Source organism: Kryptolebias marmoratus, linkage group LG24 (assembly GCF_001649575.2).
Source record: "Kryptolebias marmoratus isolate JLee-2015 linkage group LG24, ASM164957v2, whole genome shotgun sequence".
Lineage (NCBI taxonomy): Eukaryota > Metazoa > Chordata > Actinopteri > Cyprinodontiformes > Rivulidae > Kryptolebias > Kryptolebias marmoratus.
In genome coordinates this window covers 133,336-157,415 of record NC_051453.1, presented here as the reverse complement: position 1 = coordinate 157,415, position 24,080 = coordinate 133,336, and the positions used below count along the sequence as shown (strand labels likewise).

The window sequence follows — 24,080 nt, the reverse complement described above, 5'->3', positions numbered from 1 at the left end:
TATTTCAGTCTTTTGCAAAGACAAGGGGCTGTCAAGTCAAAAAAAGATCGAATGCACGCCTAGTCTATTCCTAATCCTAATCTGCCATCTATTTTTTTACCCACTTTTCTGTGCAGGGTGATGCAGAGCTGGTGCCTGTCTCCAGCCGTCATTGGGTGAAAGGAAAGGAACACCCTCGACAGATCGTCAGTCCATCACAGTCGCAGTTCATTAAGAGTCAGCAATTAACCTTACAAGCATGTTTTTCGGCTGTGGGAGGAATCCAGGGTACCGGGAGAACAGGGAGAACAAGCAAACTCCACGCAGAAAGGTCCCAGTTTGAAGACTTTCTTGATGCAAGGCAGCTGCATCACCAACATGCATGACACCCAATCCCATAGATGCTGAAAACGAAGCTAAAGTTGCAAACATAAGTACTTATGACCCCAAATATCGTCATTATAAATAAGAACGATCATGCCTGGCAATGCATTACTCAAGAGATTGGCTATTCTGATAAGAAAGACAAAAATGTTAGCAAATATTACAGCACACTTGGGATTAATGTGTCCTGTATGTTTTAGTGGAATCAAATGACGCACTAAAAATTGCATTTACCTTCAAAGATTTGATTTAATTGTATTTTATGGTTGCGACTGATCTCGCAAACTAAACCTTGCTCCAAAGCTTCAATGAATAATGTAAAATAAGAAGAGCAAGTTTGTCTTTACAGAAAAATGTTCAAATTCTTGGTCAAAAACCCTTCAAAATTAAAGCAGATAAAATGAAATTCTGTAGATATGTTTGTTTATGACTAACGTACATCTGTTATGACTTTATCTGCTGTCACTCCTGCAGGATAGTGGTATTATTTTCTCTGCAGGGATTTCTACTGTTGCAGGAAAACTGAAAGTTTGCTCACGCCATCACCAATCCAGCAGCTATAATTGGATCTAAACAATTCTTGTCATATGACTGTATTCCTTGGTTGTATTACTCAGATGGTATACTGGAGAAAATGTCTTTATATACTCAGGTTAAAGCCTCGGCGGGGATGCAGTAGAAACATTATGATAAAATATTACTCTGCTCTGTATATTCTGCAATGTTCGCTGGGAAAAATAAACTGTACCAGAAAATCGGAGAGGAAAGAGAACCAAGCAGAGAGACAGAGTGAAAATAGCTGTCTGGGTCCCCGAAGGTTGGTCAGTTATTATAAAGCCATTGTGGTCAGCGAGTACGTTTATACAGATTAAAAAATAGGGACTGGTTTTATGCTGGTTGGAAGGTTCAGATCACTGTGGTGAGTCCGGTTAGAACTCCAAATAAAGCAGTCTCACTCCCGGGTGTTCAATTAACTTGAATTTGCTGTTTATTCCTTACTTGACAGAACTCTGGGTGTGTGGTTTCTAGAACAGATACAGAATAATGATATAACATCAGTATTTAAATAATCCCAAATAACTAACTGAAATTCTGTCACAGTTACATTATGACTGACTACAATATTAATAATTTTCCATACGTTGCTTCTAAATAACGTAACACACGAAACCCGCGTTGGTAGCTCTCATTAAATGTTCGCAGGAACAAGCATCTCAACAAACATCAATTAAGAGTGAAAACGGCACGTTCCGCTAAATAAACTACATTCTTAACTTGCAATGTTACTTACTTCTATTTTCACGCACACAAGTCGAATGAGTTGGCAAACGAACTGTAAACAGCAACTAAACAACACAAACTTAGGACTGTAAACTCCGGTGCAGCTTCTTTCTCATCTCTGCTCTTCCTGGTCTGCATGCTGCTCACTGGCGGTCTAGGCTCCGCCCCTTAAAGGGCAAGCATGACAGTCTCCCTTTAGGCAGCCTTTTCCACAGCCGCCCCCGTATTCACTTGTGAATACGAATAACTAAAAAGGCTGAGGTAAAGGGGGTGATTAATCGTCCGTAGGCAAGGCAGGTAGGTTGACAAGTCTTGCAACTGGTCGTACATACGTTCTTCCCTTTACAGTTACTTCAGCTGATCTGATCCGGGTGTCTGGTCCAGGAAAAACTTGAGATACTTTACCCACAGGCCAAAGGGCCCGCGGAAGCTGATTGTCCACAATCATGACCACATCTCCGACTTGTAGATTGGCCTATTCAGTCTGCCATTTTTGACGGGCTTGGAGTCCTGGCAGGTAGTATTTTAGGAAATGATGCCAGAAATGGTCGGCTAGATTTTGGCTGTGCCTCCATCTTCTCCGCCCGAGAATCTCTGGACCGTCATAGACAACTTGTGGCAACGAGGCATCCCGCCGCCCCATGTGAAGGTAGTTAGGGGTGACGGGGTCAGGATCTGCTACTTCAGATGAAGTGTAACCCAGAGGTTTTGAATTGAGCATCCCCTCGATTTCGATCAAAACTGTGTGTAACACCTCTTCAGTGACAGTTTGGGCTCCAAGAATGACCTGAAGAGCAATCTTTAGTGAGCGGATTTCTCGCTCCCAGCAACCTCCGAAGTGGGGGGATCCAGGAGGATTGAAGGCAAATCTGATTTGCTGGTATGCGAGCCGCTCTTTGAGGTCGGGATGAAGTGCTTGAAATGATTCCTGCAGCTCACGTTCTCCTCCTCTGAAGTTCGTACCCTGGTCACAGAGAATCTCCTTAGGTTTCCCACGTCTGGCTATAAAGCGTCTCAGAGCCATTAGGAACGCATCTGTGTCCATACTGGGAATCAGGTCAAGGTGGACTGCTCTTGTAGTTAGGCATTTAAACAATATTCCCCACCTTTTCTCGCTACTGCGTCGAATCTTGATGATGTATGGGCCAAAACAATCCACACCTGTAGAATAGAATGGTGGTTTAAACAGACGCAGTCTGGCTGGAGGGAGGTCTGCCATCCTGGGTGGATTTGGGCGTCCCTTCCACCTCTTGCACTCAACACAGGATCTCTGATGGCGGCGTACTGCTTCACGCCCACGTAACACCCAGTATCTCCTTCTGATCTCAGCAAACACCCTTTCTGGCCCGGGATGCTGAAGCTTATAATCATAATCTTGTATGATGAGTTGGGTCAAAGCATGTCTGGGGTCCAGAACAACAGGGTGCACTTCCTCTACTGTCAGGTCAGGATTGCGGCGTAAACGGCCTCCTACTCTGATGAGTCCTGTTTTCTCATCAAATTCAGGTGCTAGTAGAAGAAGGCGACTAGATTTGGAAATGGGTTTACCGTCTTTTAACTGGGTGATTTCCTCAAGCAATGACTCTTTCTGGGCTTGTTGTAGCGCCTCTAGCTCAGCAGCAGCGTAGGAATCAGCAGTGAGGGGGTGGTTGGGGTCAGCCGCCCCGTAAAGCTGATGTGCAGTGGCTTCTAAGAAGTTGTCCCAAGTCCGGTACTGGTGTGGATCTGGGACACTAGAGCTGGACATAGATAGACAAACAACTTGTCGCTTCAGCTCACCTTCAGGTTCACTCTGGTGTGGGGGTGGTAGATCAGGCCAGTTACTTGGAGCTAGTTTCAAGAATACAGGTCCATCTGTCCATCTACTACCTGTACTGATGTCTTGGATAGTGAGGCCACGAGTGATGTCGTCTGCTGGGTTATCTCGTGATGGCACATACCTCCATGTGGCAGCTTCTGTCAGTTTTTGTATCTCCGCTACACGAGTGCCTACGAAGACCTTGTATCTGCAGGAGTCTGAACCCAACCAGGTTAGAACTGTGGCCGAATCAGACCAAAAGATGCAGCTGCGAATGGGAAGGGTCAACTCAGTGCTGATGACCTTGTAGAGCTGGGCACCTGTTAGAGCAGCGCACAACTCTAACCGAGGAATGGATTGTTGCTTTTTTGGGGAAACACGAGACCGAGCTGCAAGGAAAGCTACCTCAACTTCTCCCTCTGGACTCTCTGTCCTCAGATAGGCCACTGATCCATATGCCTGTTCAGACGCATCACAGAACACATGGATGTCTCTCTTACAATTGGGTTGGTCCAGACCAGGACTAGTGTAGCACCTTGGTAGGGTGATCTTATGCAGCTGTGCCAGCTCTGCTTCCCATGCGTACCACTTCTGCAGGAGCTCCTCAGGGAGTTGTGGGTCATCCCAGTCCCTCCTTTTCTCCCATAGGTGGCGCACAATAACTTTGGCTCGGGTGGTATAAGGAACTATGTAGCCAAGAGGGTCATACTGGCTAGCTAAAACTCTATAGATGTTCCTCATAGTAGCCACTGAGCAATCGATGTGTCTGTGTTTGTAAGTGAGGGTATCAGACTTACAATTCCAGTGAAGTCCGAGGGCTGGCTCTTGGATATCAGACTGATCTTGATTGAGCCACAACTCACAGCTAGTTGACTTGGTGTCTGGAGGAAGATGGTGAATGACATTGGGATTGTTACTCGCCCACTGCCTTAGCTCGAATCCCCCGCCCGCCAGAAGATGGTGCAGTTTGTCCACGAGTGCCTTGGCGGCTACTGGACATGGGAGACTCTGTAAACAGTTGTCCACGTAGAACGACTTGTTGATAGCAACACACACGTCATCTTCTGGTTGGCTGTGGTCTGTGACGTGTTTCTGCAATGCAAACGTTGCACAACAAGGACTGCAAGTGGTTCCAAAGGGAAGTACCTGCCACTCATAAACATCAGGGGGATTGTCTCGCTTCATGTCCCGCCATAAGAACCGCAGCAGGGGTCGATCTTTAGGTAGGAGCCTCACCTGGTGGAACATGCCACGGATATCGCTGCTGAAGGCCACAGCATGCTCCCTGAAGCGTAGTAACACTGGTAGCAACGCAGGGCCAAGAGTGGGACCTGGTAGAAGGAGTTGATTCAGGTTGTAGCCTTGGTACTGAAATGAGCAGTTGAACACTACCCGATTCTTCCCATTATGTTGAACCATATGATGGGGTATATACCAAGCTTCAACACTGGTCTTCAATTGGTGGTCCCCCAACTTCACGACATAGCCAGCTTCAACGAGCTTCTCGATCTCCCGCTGATAGGCCGCAGCTTGCCCTGGTGATTTGGCTAGGCGCTTCTCTATACCTCTCAGGAGGGGCAACACTGCTTCTGGAGTGGCTTTCAAGGGAGGCATATTTTTAACTCGAAGAAGGGGTGTGGCATAACGCTCAACACCACTGACATTGACTCTCACTGTCTGTTCTTGCAGGAGTCTGACTGCCTCTTGGTCTTGTCGTGACCTAACCGCTAACTTCTCACTGCGGTAAGGGAGCACATCCATCTGCCATAACTTCTCTACACATGAGAACAGCTCTGCGGGGGATGGTGTAGATGTGAAGAGACAGTGACTTACATTCGTGATGGACTCAATGGTTTGAGCTGGGCCCTGTAGTGTCCATCCAAGGAGCGTCTTCACGGCTGCTGGCCCACCGGGTGGTCCTAGTCTGACTGGCTCAATAGGTGTAATGAGGTGTGTACAGTCAGCGCCAATCAGCAACATGGGATGGACTCGGTTTAGAGGAGGGAGTGGCAAACCTGACAGATGCTTATACTTCTGCTGGAGTGAGGCAACTGGATGGGAATGTTCTGCTAAACTCAGTTGCTCAGCTGTAAAGGCATTCTGAATATTGTACGTTTTGTCAGGATTGGCTGCTGGAGAAATGGTGAAAGACACGGCCGCCCCGTGGAGCTTCTCCACTTCCTGTCTGACTGTACGGAGATCTAACACCTCTTTACTTCCCTTAAGGCCCAACAGTTTGGCAGCGGACTGGAGCAGTATTGTCCGCTCAGATCCGTCGTCTAAGACAGCATACGTCTCGAGAGATTTGTCACCATTCCTCAGGAGTACCTTACTGATTTTCAGTAGTACCTTACAGTTGTAGACCGGACGGTCAACGTACCTGACTTTGTTGGCAGTATTAACGAGACAGCTTTCTACCGAAGGTGGTTCTGGTGCTGGTCCTTCCTCTACTCTCTCATTCACCTCGTGCAGCACAAGCAGATGTCTCCTACCACAGGTCTTGCAGGGAGCTTTAAGTGTACACTTTGCAGCTTGGTGATTACGTCCACAACGCCAACATTTATTATTCGTTTTAATCCATGTCACCTTCTGTTCTTTGGTCAGGTTCTTAAAGTTAGAACAGTTGTTCAGGAAGTGCTTGTCATTATCACAGTAGGGACAGTAGGCCGTTACCTTATCTTCGCGTTTAGATTTGTTGGCTGGCTGTTCAAAGGCAGATGGGGCTGCCACACTGCTTGATCTTAAAACCTTCTCAGTGCCCAGGAGGATAGTAGCAGTCTTACCTGGAGGTTTAGGAGTGCGTTTGGTGTCAGGCTTCTTATTAAACAACTCCTCTCGTTTGGGAGGCTTCATGCCATCGTCCTGGACTTCTAGCTCGTATTCTAGCCAATCAGCAAAGTCAACGAGGGTGGGAATGGCCAGTCTTAGGGGGTGGATAAACCTCTTAAAGCTGGCGTTGAGGTCATAAGGAAGTTTACTTACGAGCCTTGAAACATGAGAGCCACAAACTAACTCGACTTGTCCTCTTTGCCCCAGCTGTTCTAACATGCCTACTAATGAGCGCACGTTGAGGGCAAACAGACGAAAGCCTTTCACATCACCGCTGCGTATGTTTGGCCCATCCATTAACTCTGCAATCCGTTGCACCGCAAGTTTGTGGGGCTGTCCATACATCTTGGTGAGAGCCAGCATTGTATCTGTGTAAGGTTGCCTGGAGTTGCAATACGAGTCTGCCACAAGTGAAGCTTCTTCACACCTAAGGTGGTCTGTAAGGATCTGGTACTTGTATCTTTCCGTGGCATCAGCTGGTAATAGATTCTCTAAGGCAATCTTCATTCGTGCAAACTCTCTGGGGTCTGGTGATGTAAAACTGGGGATGGTGGGCTTCGGCCCCCGGTATGTGGTCTCTCTCTGTGGCTCATTAAAACAGGGTGTCTGGAGAAATGAGGGATCTGTCCCTGCATAAGAAGGTGCACGCTGTTGTGGTGTGACGGCGTAGTACGGGTTACAAGACAGACCACTATAGTGCTGGGAAACTCTGTGAGGACCAAGATCTTGAGGTAGGTTTCCTTGGGGGCTGAGTGTCGGATATTGTAGCTGCTGGTATGCTGGGGTGTTGGTTGGGAGTTGATAGTGTCCATATCCACCGCCACTGTATACACCTTGAGGTGGTGGAGGCGGGAATAAAGGCTGGTGGGCTGCTGGCTTGGGCTGTAAAGCAACCATCAGACTCTGGAACTGTTTACGGAGCTCAGCGTTCTCTTGGCGTATCTCGTCGAGAGCAGCATTAAACTCAGGAACTTGGTGGGTCCGCTGCTCTCCGGTGGCCTGGTCCATAGACTGACTAAGCTCCTGCTCTTGTTCCTCATCATCCCTCAAATTCGCCATGTCGAAGCTCTGACTAAGTGGTGGTGATGGAGATCTTATGGTTGGACGCTCCGGTGTTGTTGGCTCTGCTGATACTCCCAATGCAGCTGGAACTGCTGTCCATAATTTACTCTGAGCCCCGAGTCCACTTAGGTCATAATCTGATAGGTAGGAAGGCATCGATGTTCGCCGTTTCTGTCGCGAGTCCATTACTGTTATCCTAAAACAGCAATCTGCTAATCCGGCTCGAAGGACCATTAAAAAATAGGGACTGGTTTTATGCTGGTTGGAAGGTTCAGATCACTGTGATGAGTCCGGTTAGAACTCCAAATAAAGCAGTCTCACTCCCGGGTGTTCAATTAACTTGAATTTGCTGTTTATTCCTTACTTGACAGAACTCTGGGTGTGTGTGGTTTCTAGAACAGATACAGAATAATGATATAACATCAGTATTTAAATAATCCCAAATAACTAACTGAAATTCTGTCACAGTTACATTATGACTGACTACAATATTAATAATTTTCCATACGTTGCTTCTAAATAACGTAACACACGAAACCCGCGTTGGTAGCTCTCATTAAATGTTCGCAGGAACAAGCATCTCAACAAACATCAATTAAGAGTGAAAACGGCACGTTCCGCTAAATAAACTACATTCTTAACTTGCAATGTTACTTACTTCTATTTTCACGCACACAAGTCGAATGAGTTGGCAAACGAACTGTAAACGGCAACTAAACAACACAAACTTAGGACTGTAAACTCCGGTGCAGCTTCTTTCTCATCTCTGCTCTTCCTGATCTGTAAGCTGCTCACTGGCGGTCTAGGCTCCGCCCCTTAAAGGGCAAGCATGACGGTCTCCCTTTAGGCAGCCTTTTCCACACAGATCCTTCTGAGTCACGCTCAATAAGTCAGCCCTTATGGGCCTGGCACGGCCTGCACCCAGTGAGGGAAGAGGCAGAAGAGTATGCAGGCACCTGGCCCACATCCTCCTTCACTCCACTCTACACAGAGACGCAGACACTATCATCTCATTCACAACCCTCTGCAGGGTGATTCCTGGCCAACAAGGAAGGAAAAGTCAGGTGGGCGGAATGATGGAGCGGGCAGGAAGAACAAAAGGCTGGTGCCTGACTGTAGGCAGGGCACAAAGGAGGTAATGATGGGTGGGTGAAATGATGAATAGGAGAAAGAGAGAGTGAGACTCAGAGGGGTGTAATGAGTGGGTCAGTGTTGGTTCATGCATGACCTGAACTGGCAGCCAGTTCATAAAACTGCTGCTAAAAATAGGTTTCTCTGTACGGGAGCTGAGGGAAGAACTTCGCTGCTCGACTTTTCTTACAGGACGCTCGTGTTACCAGCGTACAGAAAACCACACTGACATGTCTGCTACTCTTTCCTGTTTAGGATTCTTTTTACTTGAAATATTCAGGTTTACAGATAATATGTACTAAGGATTTTTAAAATTAGGATCACCACTTCTACATTTTTTGTTGTTGCAGGAAATCTTAAACCTCTTTAGGGAGTTGTTTTACTCAGGCATCTTTTTAGGAACTGTGGACTTTTTCCTGAGCTGAGTTATTTGTCTGAAACTCTGGCACAGAGCAATGGTTTTTAAACTGCTAAATTAGCCTTTAATTTAAGGAGCCCGCGGAGGGCTGGAGCTGCAAGGGAAAGGAGCAAGGTGGAAGGATCCTGCGGAGGGCTGCTGCAGAGGAAGAAGGGTGTAACTTTAAGGAAGTCTTCCCCCCAAAGAGGAGGAGCAATGAGTTAGTGCTGTGAGTCTCTCCAGGTTGAAATCCCCTCAGAGTGCAGACGGTGCACATCCGAGCTTTCACAGACCTTAGTTTTGTTCTCCTCAAAACTGGAAGAGAAGGATTTTTCAGCTCTTCATATCTCCCACACAAAAATGCAGCAGAAACATGAAATTTCACGTGTGACTAGCAGAGTCTTCTGCCGCTCGCGGTTAAAAGAATTTCTAAGATCCGGCTTGTAATTTTTGCACAGTGACTGTTTGTTAGAAGACGTTTCTGTTGGCCTGTCATTAACCTGGCAGTCAGGGAGTGACAGACACAGGGGTGTGGTTACCATGGTGACCACACAGCAGCTTTCTTTTGATCTTGGCTCTTTTTACCCATTTTAAATACAGTTCAACAAATTTAGGCTTTTTTTTTTTTCTTAATTTTGACATTATGTTGGCAGCTGCGTTGGCACCCTACACAGAAATGTTCTAGTTTGAAAAAAAAACTATATAATTAATTTGATTTAGAGATAAGTCATGAGATTTTTGTCATTTTGGCCTAGTTTTTTTTTCCTTTTAGCAATTATTGATGATGCATTTTCTCAAAAAAAAAAGGGGAAACAGCTCAATAAAGGCTTTCTAAGTCCATTTTTTTTTTCAAACTGGGTGTTTTTGTGCTCCTTAATGTGCATCAACTGTTTTAAAGTCAAGAAAAAACATCTCCAGTCATTGTGGAAAAACTTCAAAAAGTATTTCTTTTTCTAGGATTTGTCATTTCTACTTGTATTTTCAATTAAAAAAAAGACTACAACACTAAGATGCAACTAGGCAACTTTCGTTCTCCTGTGTGAAAGGATTACGTGGTTCGTTGTTAGCCTTATCCTTGCCCTGAATTCACTTAAAAGCAGATTAAAAAAAGCAAACAAGACTACACAAAAGGTATTTTCCAATTATCCCTTCAGTTCCTGGTGATCCATCATTCCTGGAAGCTGTTGATTCCCCTCTTTCGTTTTCTTGGTAAAGTCTAAAGGAAAGATGAAACCAGCTGCCTTTCTTTTATGTTAACAGATTTTAAGATACAGAAGCAGTACAGTACATCATGTGTACAGCCCCTCACCCATCCCTCCCCCCCTCTCTCGCTCTCCCTTCTTTTCACAGCATTGTCACCCTAGACGGTTCACACGGTCTCCTCTTCACTGTGTTTCCGGTCATAAATCTCTGCAACACACCGTGAAGGCACATCCCCTCGGATGGATTTAACACCCCCCCCCACCACCACCACCCCTCCCCTCGCATCCCTTCCACCCACCCGCCCCCAAACTCTGAGAAAAGGGCGACGAGAGCTGGCACACAGCGGGACTCGCACTCGAACATCCTCAGACCAAAATGGACACTTTCCTGCCTGAAACAAGGAAGAGTTTGTCTTTAAAGGTTTGGGAAATAGTGGGATAAGTGCTGGTGTGTGTTATGGCTTGGGTCGAACGGTGACTCATGGCTCTTAAGGGGGGGTTTTTGGTGACTCACACTTTTCTCAGAATGGACTTTCTGGAATCCCTCCGACCAGACTCCCAGCCTCATAAATTTGGGTGCTGGTATTTATTTGACACGGTTTGTGTATCAGCAATGCCCCACCTGCTTTTCAGCCGCCACCTTTTTCCCCGTTTTGCCCCTCCTTGATTTCATCGCACCCATCCAGATACAAGTTTCAGCCGCCTTGTTCCTCCCTCTCTTTCTTCCTCCTTCCCTTCGAGCGAGCAGGCCATGGGTGGCCTCGGTCTGCTGCACCGCGGACAAAAAAATCTAAACCAGTGACGGCCCTGTTTGTTTTCTTTACTTCACCAACAGCACCCCCACCAAAACTACCGCCATCAAACAAGCGCCATACATGCACTCCCCTGCTGCCACATCTACCGTGCCACACACACACCCAGACCACATTCTTACATCCCTGCCCCCCACACTCTCCCACAACGCACACCCACAAACACACCTGACCGACTTCATTTCCTGTGAGGCATGAGTCAGGCGGCTGCAGTGCATTTACCACAGTAATACATGGTTATTAGCCTTTCTGATAATATAGTGTTGATGTGGCTGTCAAGGCAACCTGAGCGGTGAAAAAAGGGGATTGTACGTGTGTGGGTGGTTGGGATGAGTCTTTGAAGATTCTTTGGAAGTGTTCAGGCATGCGGTGGGTCTATGTCCGCAGGTGTGTATCTGTCTGTGTGTGTGTGTGTAAAAGAAAAGGGAAAGATGAAACAGCAGGGAGAGCCATTCACCTGTTTTTTCTTGTAGAAGCCCTTTCTGTCACAGTTGGGTATGCGGAAGCCTCTTGGGTTAAGCACATTGTTGATCTTTAAACTGTTCAGGATGCTGTCAATCTCCCGCCGACAGGGCCCCTAGCAACACAGCAAAATACACAGACATGACAACGATACCAAGGAGTCATCTTTAGTCAAAAACATGACAAATAACAGGAAGCTTTGTACCCTAAAAGTTCATGTTTAACAAAAAATGTCCCCTTAATCCTGAAATCCTTAAATCTGTGTTTTAAGAAACAAGTAAAAACCATTTATTGTATTACCGGTAACCCAGAGCTGGGTTGTGTTTGTTCAACCTGTGATGGTTTTAGCTCATTTTGGCTGAGTTTTCTAGAGTTAGAAAAAATAATCAATAATCTGCCTTATTAGATAACTACAGCGTGGGTTGGTGTTAGCTAGCTGGCGCTACACGCTATTAATACGTTTTTAGGAACCCAAACTTACTGTCTAGTGCAAGCTAAAGTTATTAATAAAGCTAAGCAGTTTAAACGTATTAATCCAAGTCATTTTTACAGTCTTTTCTTTATTTATTACATCCTAAATCAGAGGTTTGTTCAACTTCTAATTAAATTAAACTCATTAAACTCATCTCCAACTCCAATATTTGCTCAAACCAACCCAAACCTGTGAACGGTCAGCTTTATCCAACCAAGTGAGTTATAAGAACAATCCAGCAGTTTTTAGTGTGTAGCTGTTTGTTCTCATTAATAACAGACTAAATGACTTCTTTAAGTAAAAACAAAAATCCAGCATTGTGCAGTTTTGACTAAAAGGTCTTTGTAAATCTGAGAATTTGATGATCTGAACAAGGCTGAAATGAACCTTCTGGTGGGTCTAAATTGAAGAGGTTAAATCCCCAAAATAAGATATCAACTTTGCAAGAAGAAGAAAAATAAAAATAAGTGGTACCTTCTGTTCCAAAATATTTGTAAGCAAAACTAATTGCGTCTAAACAACGGTACGGAACATAAGCTACCCTGTGAAGGTTTGCTTTACCACAAATTGCGTTGTATTGCAGTGTTTTGTAATGTTTGTGCCTCGTGTTTTTTCCGTGCGTGCATGTGGCTCTACATGCACACCACCTACGAACTGACAACAATACACATTTTCTCCAGCAGCTCACAGAGCCGATAGCAGACATCAGATCTTCAGGAAAACCATCTCTATTGTTATTTGCAAATAATTAGGATACCCATTAACCTTTCTACTTGTGCTGCCATGGTAATGACTTAGGGATAAATATATACATGATACGCTGTTGATAAAGGCTTTTCAGCGAAGACTTGCTTGTATGGAATCCTACACCCAAAGTGCCTGGGGACACTTTACTGCTTTCTGTCTATAGACTCTATAGCACTTTACTGACAGCAGTAAGAATTATACTTAGCTCCTCCATCAGACTAAATTTCATGTTTTGTGTTGGGGGAAAAAAGAGAGCAGTGCAATTTAAGCAGCCACAGTTTCTGCAACAAGACAATACAAATCAAATGTAGATCATATTTTTTAGCTTCCTTCAAAGGTAACGAGGACCCTGTTACCAAACAACACCTTTCATTCATATATACTGCATTTTAGACATGTTGTGCAATAATTTTAGATATAATTAAAGCCAAAACGTTTATTTGAACAAAACCAAATCACAGCTGCAGAAATTAAAGCCACCAGGAGGCTCATTTCTGTTGATCAATGTTCTTCAGTCAATGCATGACCACCCGCCTCCATGTTTTCCATTTTCCTCCGCTCAACAAATAAATAAGTGGTTGGAAATTTGTTCAAAAGGACTACAAATTTGGCTTGGTTTCAGTCAGAGGTGATCCTCATCGTGTAGGTTTTAAAAAAGCTCTTCACTTCTGTTAGGGTCTTTTGTTTTAGGTTAATTATTGTGTAGTTCGACAGCTCAGCACTAACTGGTTTAAAGTAGCTTTTAGCCTCTCAGCAACTGATTCACCTCTTTATCTTCAGTTTTTATTTACTTTTTGATTATTCTTTTTTGCACATAACCAACATTAGTAGTTATACATTTGTAAAAAAATGTCAAATACAATTTAATAGCAAGAGCTGCCTGCTGGCAGTTAAGGTTTTCAGTTAATAGACCTGAATTTTATCTCTGGCTAAATGAGTTGGCTGCACAGTGGAGCAGTTGGTCAGCATTTTTGCCTCCCAGGAAGAAGGTCACAGGTTTGATTCCCATCTGGGGCCTTTCTGTGTGGAACATGCATGTTCTCCGCCTGCCTGCATGGGTTTCCTCCAGGTACTACAGTTTCCTCCCACAGCCTAAAACCATGCATTTTATGTTAGCTGGTGACCATAAATTGACTCTAGGTGTGGGCATGGATGGTTGTTTATCTGATTTCTGACTCTATGGCTCTGTGATGGACTGGCAACCTGACCAGGATGTCCCCCGCTTCTCACCCAATGTCCACCGGAGACAGGTACCAGCTCCCTGTGAGGCTGAACAGGATTGAGCAAATAAATAAAATGGATGGTTGGATGTTGTGTACAAAGTAATAGAAATAAAATGTCCCACAACAACATCAACCTTTCCTTCACATTATCTTCAATGCTTGGCTGGATAGCTCATCTTAATGAGCAGAGTTGATGTAATTTAAAGCGATGCAATAAGTCAGATATAGTTTAAAAAATGCAACCTGATTTCACGACAGAATATAAAGGCTCAGAAACTGTACCATAACTACTGTGCTATACTCCACATATCATTGTTTGTTAATAAATAAACTGTTTTGCAATTTGGTTTATAAATGAAGAATAAAAAGCTGATCTTTTCATACATTCATACAAGGATTATCCAAAAGCTCTAACCTATGACAGATAGGCTGAACATGTCAGGTGAAACAAAGCCCAATTTTTAATATCTTCCATTTTGACTTCCACTTATCTGTGGTTGTAGAGGGAACCGGTCCAGGAGGGAAACCCAGACATCCCTTCTCCCCATCACACTCCCCAGCTCTTCCTTAGGGAATCCCAAGGTGTTCCCAGGTCAGAGAGGAAATATAATCTCTCCAGTAAGTTTTGGGTCTGCCCCAGAGTCTCCTCCCAGTACCTGGAACACGTTTAGAGGGAGGCATCCCAATCTGATGCCCCAACCACCTCAGCTGAGTCCTGTTGATGACTCGGAGCTCACCCTGAGTGATGGAGCTTCTCACTTTATGTCTAAGACTGAGTCCAGCCACCTTACAGAGGAGGTTCATCCAGGATCTCATTCTTTCAGTCATGACCATAGGTGAGAGTTGGAACAGCTGAACCAGTAAATCAAGAGCTTTGCCTTTCAGCTCAGTTCCTTCCTCACAATAACAGACCAGAACAGTACCCTTGTTACCTCCTGCTCCATCCTACCATCACTCGTGATCAAGACTCCCACATACTTGAACTCCTCCTCTTGAGGGAAAGACCCCGTCATGGAGGGCACATACCACCTTCTTTCAGTTAAAAACTCTAACCTCAGCCTCATAGGAGCTGACTCTCATCCCAGAGACTTCTCAATCCGCTGGAAACCATCCCAGTGCACGCTACTTTCAACATCTTTTCTGGGCTAAATTAAGGCAAAGGATTGTCGATCAGTGAGTCAATTCAATCAAACTGTGGAAAATAACATGTGTGTACAACTGCAGCAGAAGTCCTCATCTCAAATACTTAAGCTGTACGATTACACAATAATTGTGAAAATCCTGGATTTTGGCTTCGGTTCAGGCAGCGATCCTGCCATACCTGCACCAACTGTGTTTACTCAGACCTGGATGGCTTAATCTTTGACACAATAACAGCCTTATCAGCCTGCCAGTAAACTGTTCCAAATATCTATTCAACCAAGCATAGACAGCCAAATGAAAAAAGGGCTTATCTCAATTTCCTGAATAAAATGCTTTAATGGGGGCTGATTTTGGAAAAAGATTTCCATTCAAAAAGGCATGAAACAGCTAGGTAGCTTGTTGAAGGTGTGAATCACTCTGTAACATGTGACTCAGTAAACTGTGCAGAACCCAGCAGAGACCACAGAGCAAATATTTATCCCTCATCTGTCTGTTTTTTTCCTTCCAGTATCACAGTTTGTCATTGCCTCTGGGTGTGACTTACATACTCAGTCTCCCTCTTGTTCTCCAGGGAGAAGTTGTGCATGTCCACGTTGGCTCCTCTCGACACTGGTTCCACCTTGTAGCTCTGTGTCTTTTTGTTCTGGGCCTTCTGGAGCAGTTTGTTGTTCATTGGAGGCCGAGTGTTCGTCGAGCCCTGGCTGTGCCCGTTCTTCATGGTCACCACGGGGGGCACGACCGTCGTCGTCTGGGTCACGTTGGCACAGTCTTCCACTTGATTTCCAGCACTTTCTGTTTGGACAATAGTAAGTTATTATTGGAAACCTGTTCCACGGACCAACTGACACCAAATTCATATTTTAATACAAACCTGTTTTTTAAAAAAACTACAATTCTAATTCTGAAAAAAATGAGATGTGTAAAAGGTAAATAAAAACAGAATACAATCATTTGCAAATCCCATAAACACATTTAATTCACAAGGGAACACAGTAAACATGTCAAATGTTTAAACAAAGAAAAATAATTTTTTAACTTTATGGCAGCTACCCATCTCAAAAAGGTTGGGACTGGCATCAAAAGGCTGAAAGTAAGTGATATGAATAAGAAACAGCTGGAGGAGGATTTAGAAATGAATTAGGTTAATTGTTAACAGGTCAGTAAGAGGACTGGGGATAAAAAGAGGAGAGAGAAGCTGAATCTCTCAGAAGTAAAGATGGGCAGAGGTTCATCAGTCTGAGAGAAACTGGATCTAAAAATAGTGGAACAATATCAGAATAATGTTCCTTAACGGAAATCTGGGAAGACCTTCATTATTCCATCATCTACAGTTCATAATCTGAATGTTGTTGGTAATCTTCTGGTTCTGCTCAGGAACACTTCCACAGATCATTGTCTGTAAACACAGTTCACTGTGCTGGCCACAAATGCTGCTTAAAGCTCTATCAGGCAAAGAAGAAGACAAGAATAAAACAACATTCCCTCCAAAACCTCCAGCAGCTGGTCTCCTCAGTCCCTAGATGTTTAAATAAGAGGGATGTTCCACAGCAGGAAACATGGCCCCGTCCCAACTTTTCTGAGTTGTTGATGCCATAAAATTCAAAATTATATTTTTTTATGGTACAGTTTCTTAGATTAAATATTTGATGTTTTAATTGTGTTCATTGTGAATACAATATGGGTTTATGACTTTTGCAAATCATTCCATTTTGTTTTCATTTACATTTTACACAACATTCCATTTGTAGTTGAATCTGGACTAGATTATGTTTGACCATTTATCTTAATCAACAGGTAACTTTTACAAATTACAGAAAGACAGAATAATGAATGTTCTGCTGGACTTTCCCTCAATCCGACAGAGAAATCTTGACAGTGCGATAGAGTCTTGTCTGAAATGGACAAAATAAGCTTAGGTCATTGCCTTGTGGGCTTTTTGGAGCCGGAGATGAAGGCTAGTAATAAACAGAAACATGACAATTACATATCCACAAATTTCTACAGAATGCAGACCAAAAGATAGAGGAGGAACGGAGAGTAAACAAGGGTTTTCAAGAACATGGAGTGGAAAAATGTTAAGTATATGCTAGACTGTGTGTGCGTGGAGAAGAACGTTAAGGCAGGTAAAGTGGATGATGGGGGAGTAAATATATAATCTTTAAAAGTAAAAAAGGACCAGGGGCTTCAACCCCACCACCAGTCAAACCAGGTCTGGAGATAACCGGAAAAGAACGACGAGAACACAAATGCAACGAGTCGCACACACCCTAACACAATTTTAAACCGTTAACTGGAAGCAGATTTTGTGTGCGTGAGCTGTGGTGAAGGCGGTGGACGGGCATGTAGGGGTGTAGCTTGTGTGGGCAGGCGGGCTGGCAATCCACCCCTTGCCTGTGGCCACCTGATCAATTAGTGACGTGGTGGGGCTCCACAGTCACCAGAACTGGAAACATGGATGTCAACAACAAACATCAGAAGCTTCTCTTTAACCTGAAACAACCTCTTTGTGCTTTTTTCTCCTGAACTACCCAGTGGTCTCCATAAAACTGCAGAGCTGAGGACAGTAATATTCAGCATCTTTTTGTCAAATTAAACATTTATATAATCTTTAAAGGATTTAAGGGTCTTTTAGATAAACACATTACGCAATTTGTTTGTGTAATGGTACAAGAGTAAACAGCACTAACTGTGGTTAAGACAGCTTGTTAATGTCTGGGAGGAGAGGCTGCTCTGAAACTGGATGGGGGGTGGAAACCACTGAGCTGCAACCACCCAACAGGACCAGCAGGGGCGCTTTGGTTCAATCCCATCTTCTTATTTCCTCCCATCTCCATCTGTGGAGATGCTAGAAATAAGTATGTCTAGATATCAGATCGGATCACAACATAAATAATGTCTGTTTTGTCTCAAACCTCAAGCTGCAAATGGTGACAAACACGTGCAAATAATCTGGGAAGGGAGGAGAGGCCAAGACAGAAAGCAGGCTGAGTGAAAGATAACAGCTACATGTGTCTACAAGTGTGTGTTTGTGTAGGAAAAACACACACACACACACAGGCACCTGGATGCCTCGCGTCAGCAGCTCCTAAACACACAATTGTGTGTATTCACATCGAGGTGACATGTGTGCCGTTTGACCAGTGTGAGCATGAATTCATTCACACTAAATATGCACAAGATGCAGCTCAGTATTGTGCAGACATGCATATAGTTTGTTGATATAACAGGCTGTGTGTGTCTGTGTGCTTTCTTAGTGTGTGTGTGTTGCTTGTTTATAGGGCACCCAGAGACATGACCTCCCCACCCCCCATCCTCCATCTAGTTGCCAGACACCTGAGATGTGTTGGCCCACATCCTGGACTGGGGGAAGCTGCAGCACATATTTTCATAGCTGTGCTCAAGAATTCACGGAGGAAAATGAAGACATAGCAGAGGACAGGGACATCACGGTCTGCGCTGGGTCTCAAATAAACACTGAACACTTACACTTTCAATATAGCACCTCTTACGTCTCAAGCATTGAAGGAGACATGCTACTTTTTAAAGAAGAAGCTGCGTTTTCCTTATTCTAAGCAAACCTAACCATCCAATTTAGCATTTTACGCACAGTGTTCCAGCGCTGCGCGCACATGGAGAGCGCCAATCCTCCAACCCACAGTGAGTTTTATCCAATCCACATTTCACGAGCTCAATAGGTTTCCCGAATAAAACCAACAACTTGAACTTTTCAGCTTGTATTTGAGGTATTTTAAGCTTTGCGAGTTTCTTTCACCCTAAAAAGAGCCGTTTATTCTCACTATCAGCATTACGCTTCCCAGACTCGGTCGGCAAAGAGCAGCAACTCACTGAGAGGGCGTCTGTCAAAAAAGCACCCAAACAGACACGCACACACGCAAAGCATACATGAAAATCGCCACTTTCTACCTGGTTTCTGCGCCGGGATGAGAATGCTGTGGAGCTTTTTGGACGCGGCGCTGGTGCACACCCCTCGCCCCTCCAGCAGAGCCTGCAGGGGCCGGCTCTCCCCGGGCTGGTGCCTGCAGGTCAGGTTGGAGCCGCAGCGCGCCGTGTACACTCCGCACGCCTGCCCCTCGCCGAGGGCGCACGTCATGCAGCAGCCGCAGCCGGGCTCCCTCACCATCTCCGCGCAGTCCTTCGGCAGCGGCTTGCACTGGAGCAGCGCGCCTGCGTCGCACGGCTCGCATCGGACCACCGGCCCCACGGAGCCGGCGAGGCGGGCGACCGCAGCCAGCGCGACGGCGAGACAAAGCGCGCAGAGAGCGGGCATGGCGGTGGTTCGGCTGCTCACAGAGGGACAGTATGGGAGTTGTCACGCGGGCTCAAGGGGACTCTCTGTGACACAGCGAGCCGGCTAGCTTTCTCCATCTGTATTTTCTTTTGCGCGAACTTCTCGTTTTATACAGGCGGAAAAAAGAACCAACAAGTCACACCCTCCTCCGTATGAATAATGTAAGCGGAGAGCCCCAACATGAGGGACCTCTGCGTCCAGCCTCACACTCAGCTGCTGGGCTCACAAGATCCCCTCAGGAGAAATCAGTCAAAAAATGCCATCTTGTAACACAAAGGCATGTAAGGGAAGTTTGGATACATTCAGTTACGACTTCCTAATCAAATAAAGGATTTATTAATGCTTCATAAATAGTTCATTCATGAGTTTGTAAACACTTTATAAAGCAGGAGGTATCATTTATAAAACAGTGCTCATAAGCAGTGTCACTATTTGGCAATATTTGTTTCCCTGTCTTTAGATGTAAAATGACAAGCAGTTCAATAATTTTATTTATAAAGCACCAATTCACAACAGAAGTCATCTCAGGGCACTGTCCAAAAGAAAAAAACAAGTCCAAATTATAAATCCAATTAAGATCCAAATTAAATCCTATTACAGTCAATGTAATCTAATTACAATTAAATACATTAAAACCAGCAGATTGTGTTGAATCTTCACTTTGCCAAGATCCTCCATTCTGAGCAGCAGGGAGGAGACAGTGGAAAGGAAGACTCCTTTTTAACAGGAAGAAACCTCCAGCAGAACCAGAACCAGAACCAGGCTCAGGATGGGGTTTGAGAGGGCAGGAAAAAGACACTCACAGCAGGAAGTGGTCCAAATTAAAGCATTAACAAACAATTTATAAAGGAGCCTTCATTAGGAAGTGATACTCATTGAAACATATATGAACATTATTTTTAATTTTACAGATTAGAGCTAGATTTCAAGAAGATGAAGTGGAAAAGCTGCACCAGAAGGTTTCTGGACCCTGCTGGCATCAGAGCTGTGTGTTTAAATGCCATTAGTGGGACCCCCCTCCTCCTCCAAGCAGACAGGTGTGTAGTAGACTCAGTATTAACCTAATAAAGAAAAAGCTTCGTGGAAAATCATCTGGGCTTGGTCAAACTGCACAGACTGCAGCGCCCCTTACCTTCCACGTGTCCCGAGGAGACCCCCTGCACCTTCCACACCATCACTGCCCCCCCCCCCAACAGGATTTGAAATTATTACACAGAAAATGATCAGATTGTGCAGCCTCAGCATCATCCCACCCCCGTCCGGCATATCCTCCCGTTCTGCAATAACAAACACGGGAGGGGGGCACACGCTGGAAAAATAAAGCAATCAGTATCGGCCATTGTGTGATTTCCACCATAGAGGCAGAAATATGTTGAGACTAGCATTATGAAAAGCAAGCAGGGGGAAAGGAAACATCTCAAGAACAGTAAGAAAATGTCTCCAGCTAAGACATGTTTCTGCTTTTTTTGTGTGTCCTAAATATTTTAGCGAACTTTTGCCTTGTTTATTGTCTGCCCTTCTGTGCAGGGTGTGATTTATCAAAACCCCCTGTGGGGTTTAAACTAATTCTGCAAAAAGACCCTTTTGCTCATTGAACAAACTGTCTGCTTCTCATTTGTTTTGTAACCAAATTAACTGAAATTTGTTGTTTTTGCTTTTCTGTAGTGAAACTAGCTGGTAGATCAGTGTTCAGGCAATGATTTATCCTGTCTAAGCTTCATGACAGTTTGATTTATTAGATACTGTGAGATGCAGAAAATAGATATGTGGTAATGTAAGCAGATCAGGAGATCCAAAAAGCTCCTTTAATTCCAGGATTCCGGACTCAGAATAGACTAAAATATACCCAGACTGCCTCAGGACACTTTGGGTATAATAAAAGAGAGAAAATACAATCAGATAACTGCTGGCACAAACTTGCACGACTCATTTCAAAACCTATTTGTTTCAGCTTTGGATTTACTCAATAATCTTGTCTCAGTTTTGTAGGTCTGTCTCCTCCGTCGTCTCCACTTCTGCGCTCCGTAACAATCACTCTTTGTTATTTTCCCTTTCTGTTTCTGTTTTCATCAACATTTTTGTTTTACAATGTAAGGCCGTAAATCAAAAACTGGAACATAAAGTTTGAGTGTGATGAACCTAATAACCCTGGCACGGTGCACTTTTTACATTTTTAGGAACAAAAGGTTTTTAATTTCCCTCTTAACCTGCAAATGTTCTTCTGTCTTCATGTGTTTCCTTCACATATGAGCAGCTGACCACATCACGACCTGCATGGTTAGTTCATAAAAGCAGCTATTTTATAATTTTATAGTTTTGTTATGCATCACAGTGAGTTAGAGCTGCTCTACAGGCTACACATGCATGCAGAGGAATTAAACTCATTTATGTATTGATATGTTAATAAAATGTCATAATTATATTTCACAAAAGTAAAAACTGCAACCATCCCAGCAGAAAACATCTGGACTTTATTTTTGATACTTGAAGACGTTTATATTCTCATCTGAACAGCTTTTGCTCATTTGCTGTCTTATTAAAGACTGTCAAATTTAATCTAATTACTGCTCATTTCAGTGCAACTTATTTAAAATAAACACGTTTGAGTTAAAGCCAGTCATCTCCAAATCAATACAGCCCAATTCTGGACAATCCAATAAAATATAGTTCAGTTAATCCAATTCATTTATAGTTTTATATTCAATTTATTGGAATTTTAACATGAAAATTTGCTTAAAATAAGCATAATCATAAGAAAGAGAAATTGTACTCTTGACACAAATCAACACTGCTTCTTAAAAAAATATTCACCTGCAATTAATTGCTTTAATTAAGTACTGACATTATGTGACAATAAGTTGTTAGAGGGGATTTTTGTAAACAATAGTTATTCTAACTTGCGGACACGATGGTCAGTGTTGTGAAAAACAAGATCCGAGTAAACAAACAAACAAACAAATCCAGTTCCAAAAATGTCTAACATCGTAAAAGCGACTAATTCAAATAGAAAACAGCAAAAGCCACTAAAATCCATCAAATCTTCCCCTTTTTTTTGGGCAATAAACCGTTCATTAGAGGCGAATCAGATCCCAGCTTCTTCTGGAATTCAGCAGATTCTAGTGGCGGAGCTGGAGTGAGATTGATTTGATTTCTTTAAGCAGCCAAACGAAGCTCCTTCTTATCAAATGAGAAATCTCTTCCAACCTCATAAACATCCTCTCAGGGCAGCCCAAATATTTGAAGATTGTCTGCTTTGTGTCGCCGGTTTTTTATTGTGCAGCTCAGCCACTTCACGCACATGGTTCACTTTCCCATCAGCAAAATGATTAACATGTAATTTTTTTTTTAACGATGTTGACTGTGGCTTGCAGGCAAAAAGCATAAATAATCCGTGCTGCCAGCATCATGTTGAGGAAAATCATATGTTGCTCCTTAACTCAGCTGGAGTGCTGACAGCGAAGACAGGCCTCGTCCGTCATGGAGGGAACAAGACGAACTAATAAAGCCTGGATCATTTCTGCAGCGGTGTCTGGGTTGTTCTGGGGTCTTCACATCACAGGACTGCGCAGCGTGATGAAAATCTTGTAAACTCAGAAAAATGTAAGAGATAATTGGTGGATGCTGGTAATCTGTTACTTTCATCATAATCAGAGCTGACGTCTAACATTACCGCTTAATGTTTTTAGCTTCAGCAGAGCAAAGAAGAAGGGATGTTACCGTGAGGAGGATGCCAACTTGGGTGGCAGACATCTGCCTTTGTTAACCACCGTCCTCAGACCCCATTAATTTGGCTGTTCTGAGGTCGGGACCGACAGCTGAATCATTTTCCAGAAACTTTCAGCCCTGTGTTGTTGGAATAACTGTATCTGTATCTGTGAGAGTTTTTGTGTCTGTGTGCCATTTTACAAGCAACAAGCAGACACAACTTATTTCTCTTCGGTGTGTTTGTTTGGAAAAACTTTAAATCAGAAAAATGTGCATTTTCTGCAAAAGTGCAGCATCAGAGCTGAATGACTTTGCTGAAATTTGTTGAAGATGCTGAAAACAAAACAAGCAGAACAGAAGTTAGAAGGAGAAAGCACGTTAAATGAGACGTACACCAGCTAAAATCAGCAGAACGCCAGTTTTAAATAACAAAACACAAGGTAGAACAAGCAGAACAATGAAATGCTAAATTAGCAAAACAATAGCTAATAGCTAAAAGGAGCAGGAGTAGAGCTGAAAGCTCAAACGAGAAGAAACATAGCTAAAAGCTGAAATTAGCATAAAAAAGCATAAATAGAGCAATATGCTGGAGCAGATTTCAAAGAGACCGGTGTTTTTGAAGAAACTGAGGAGATCTCTAGGTGTTTCTATGGAGACTTTGATTTTAAATAAAGCTAAATATTTTGAAAAGAATAAAAGTTACAACAAGTCAAAAGTCCCGGCATCCGTCTCCTGAATGAGCCGAACGTTTAGCTGTACGAACGGCTAAAACAGCACAAAGCAAACAGAAGTGGTGCGATTGCAAAAGAACACATGGAAGAAACTATAAACAACAAAACCAACAAATTCACCAGAAATTCAGAGTTTTCTTTTTGAGTTTTATGGTTCAGGTTTTACAGCTGTAACACAATGCCACTGTTTTCCTGAAAGGCAGCAGTGGAGCTTTTATTGACGTCTGTTAAATGCTTTTAAAATGAGGCATTCTTTATTGATTGTTGTAACGGGGGCTGCTCTACACGAATAAACTCTGCCTGTTGGGTCTGTTTTCAATAAATTGACGGTTTGCTGTCATCCTCTGCTTGACGTGGTTAGAAGAACATCTGGAGACACCAAAAAAAAGACAAGAGGAAGAATGTGCCGAGCT

The 24,080-nt window shown here is 43.7% G+C and overlaps 1 protein-coding gene and 2 long non-coding RNA genes across 7 annotated transcripts in view; 2 read left to right on the top strand and 1 right to left on the bottom strand.

Annotated features, from left to right (window-relative positions):
- LOC108248362 overlaps positions 1–2,018 on the top strand; it is a 6,451-nt gene extending 4,433 nt beyond the window's left edge. The window contains exon 3 of the long non-coding RNA XR_001809127.3: positions 117–2,018. This is a non-coding gene — a long non-coding RNA (uncharacterized LOC108248362). The remainder of the gene's footprint in view (positions 1–116) is intronic.
- The window catches only part of igfbp3 (insulin-like growth factor binding protein 3), a 25,378-nt gene extending 6,030 nt beyond the window's left edge, over positions 1–19,348 (bottom strand). The window contains exons 1-4 of one of the 5 annotated variants that reach the window (XM_037974247.1): positions 18,847–19,348; positions 15,467–15,714; positions 11,333–11,452; positions 1,363–1,388 (exon numbers count right to left, since the gene is read on the bottom strand). In XM_037974247.1, coding sequence (XP_037830175.1) covers positions 1,363–1,388; positions 11,333–11,452; positions 15,467–15,714; positions 18,847–19,210 — 758 coding nt within the window. In that variant the 5' untranslated portion in view covers positions 19,211–19,348. The other 4 variants (XM_037974248.1, XM_017437097.3, XR_003040278.2 and 1 more) reach the window with 4 other exon arrangements.
- On the top strand, positions 18,403–24,080 carry LOC119616787. Its single transcript, XR_005232821.1, has 3 exons — positions 18,403–18,579; positions 22,673–22,831; positions 22,918–24,080. It is a non-coding gene; the product is annotated as an uncharacterized LOC119616787 (long non-coding RNA).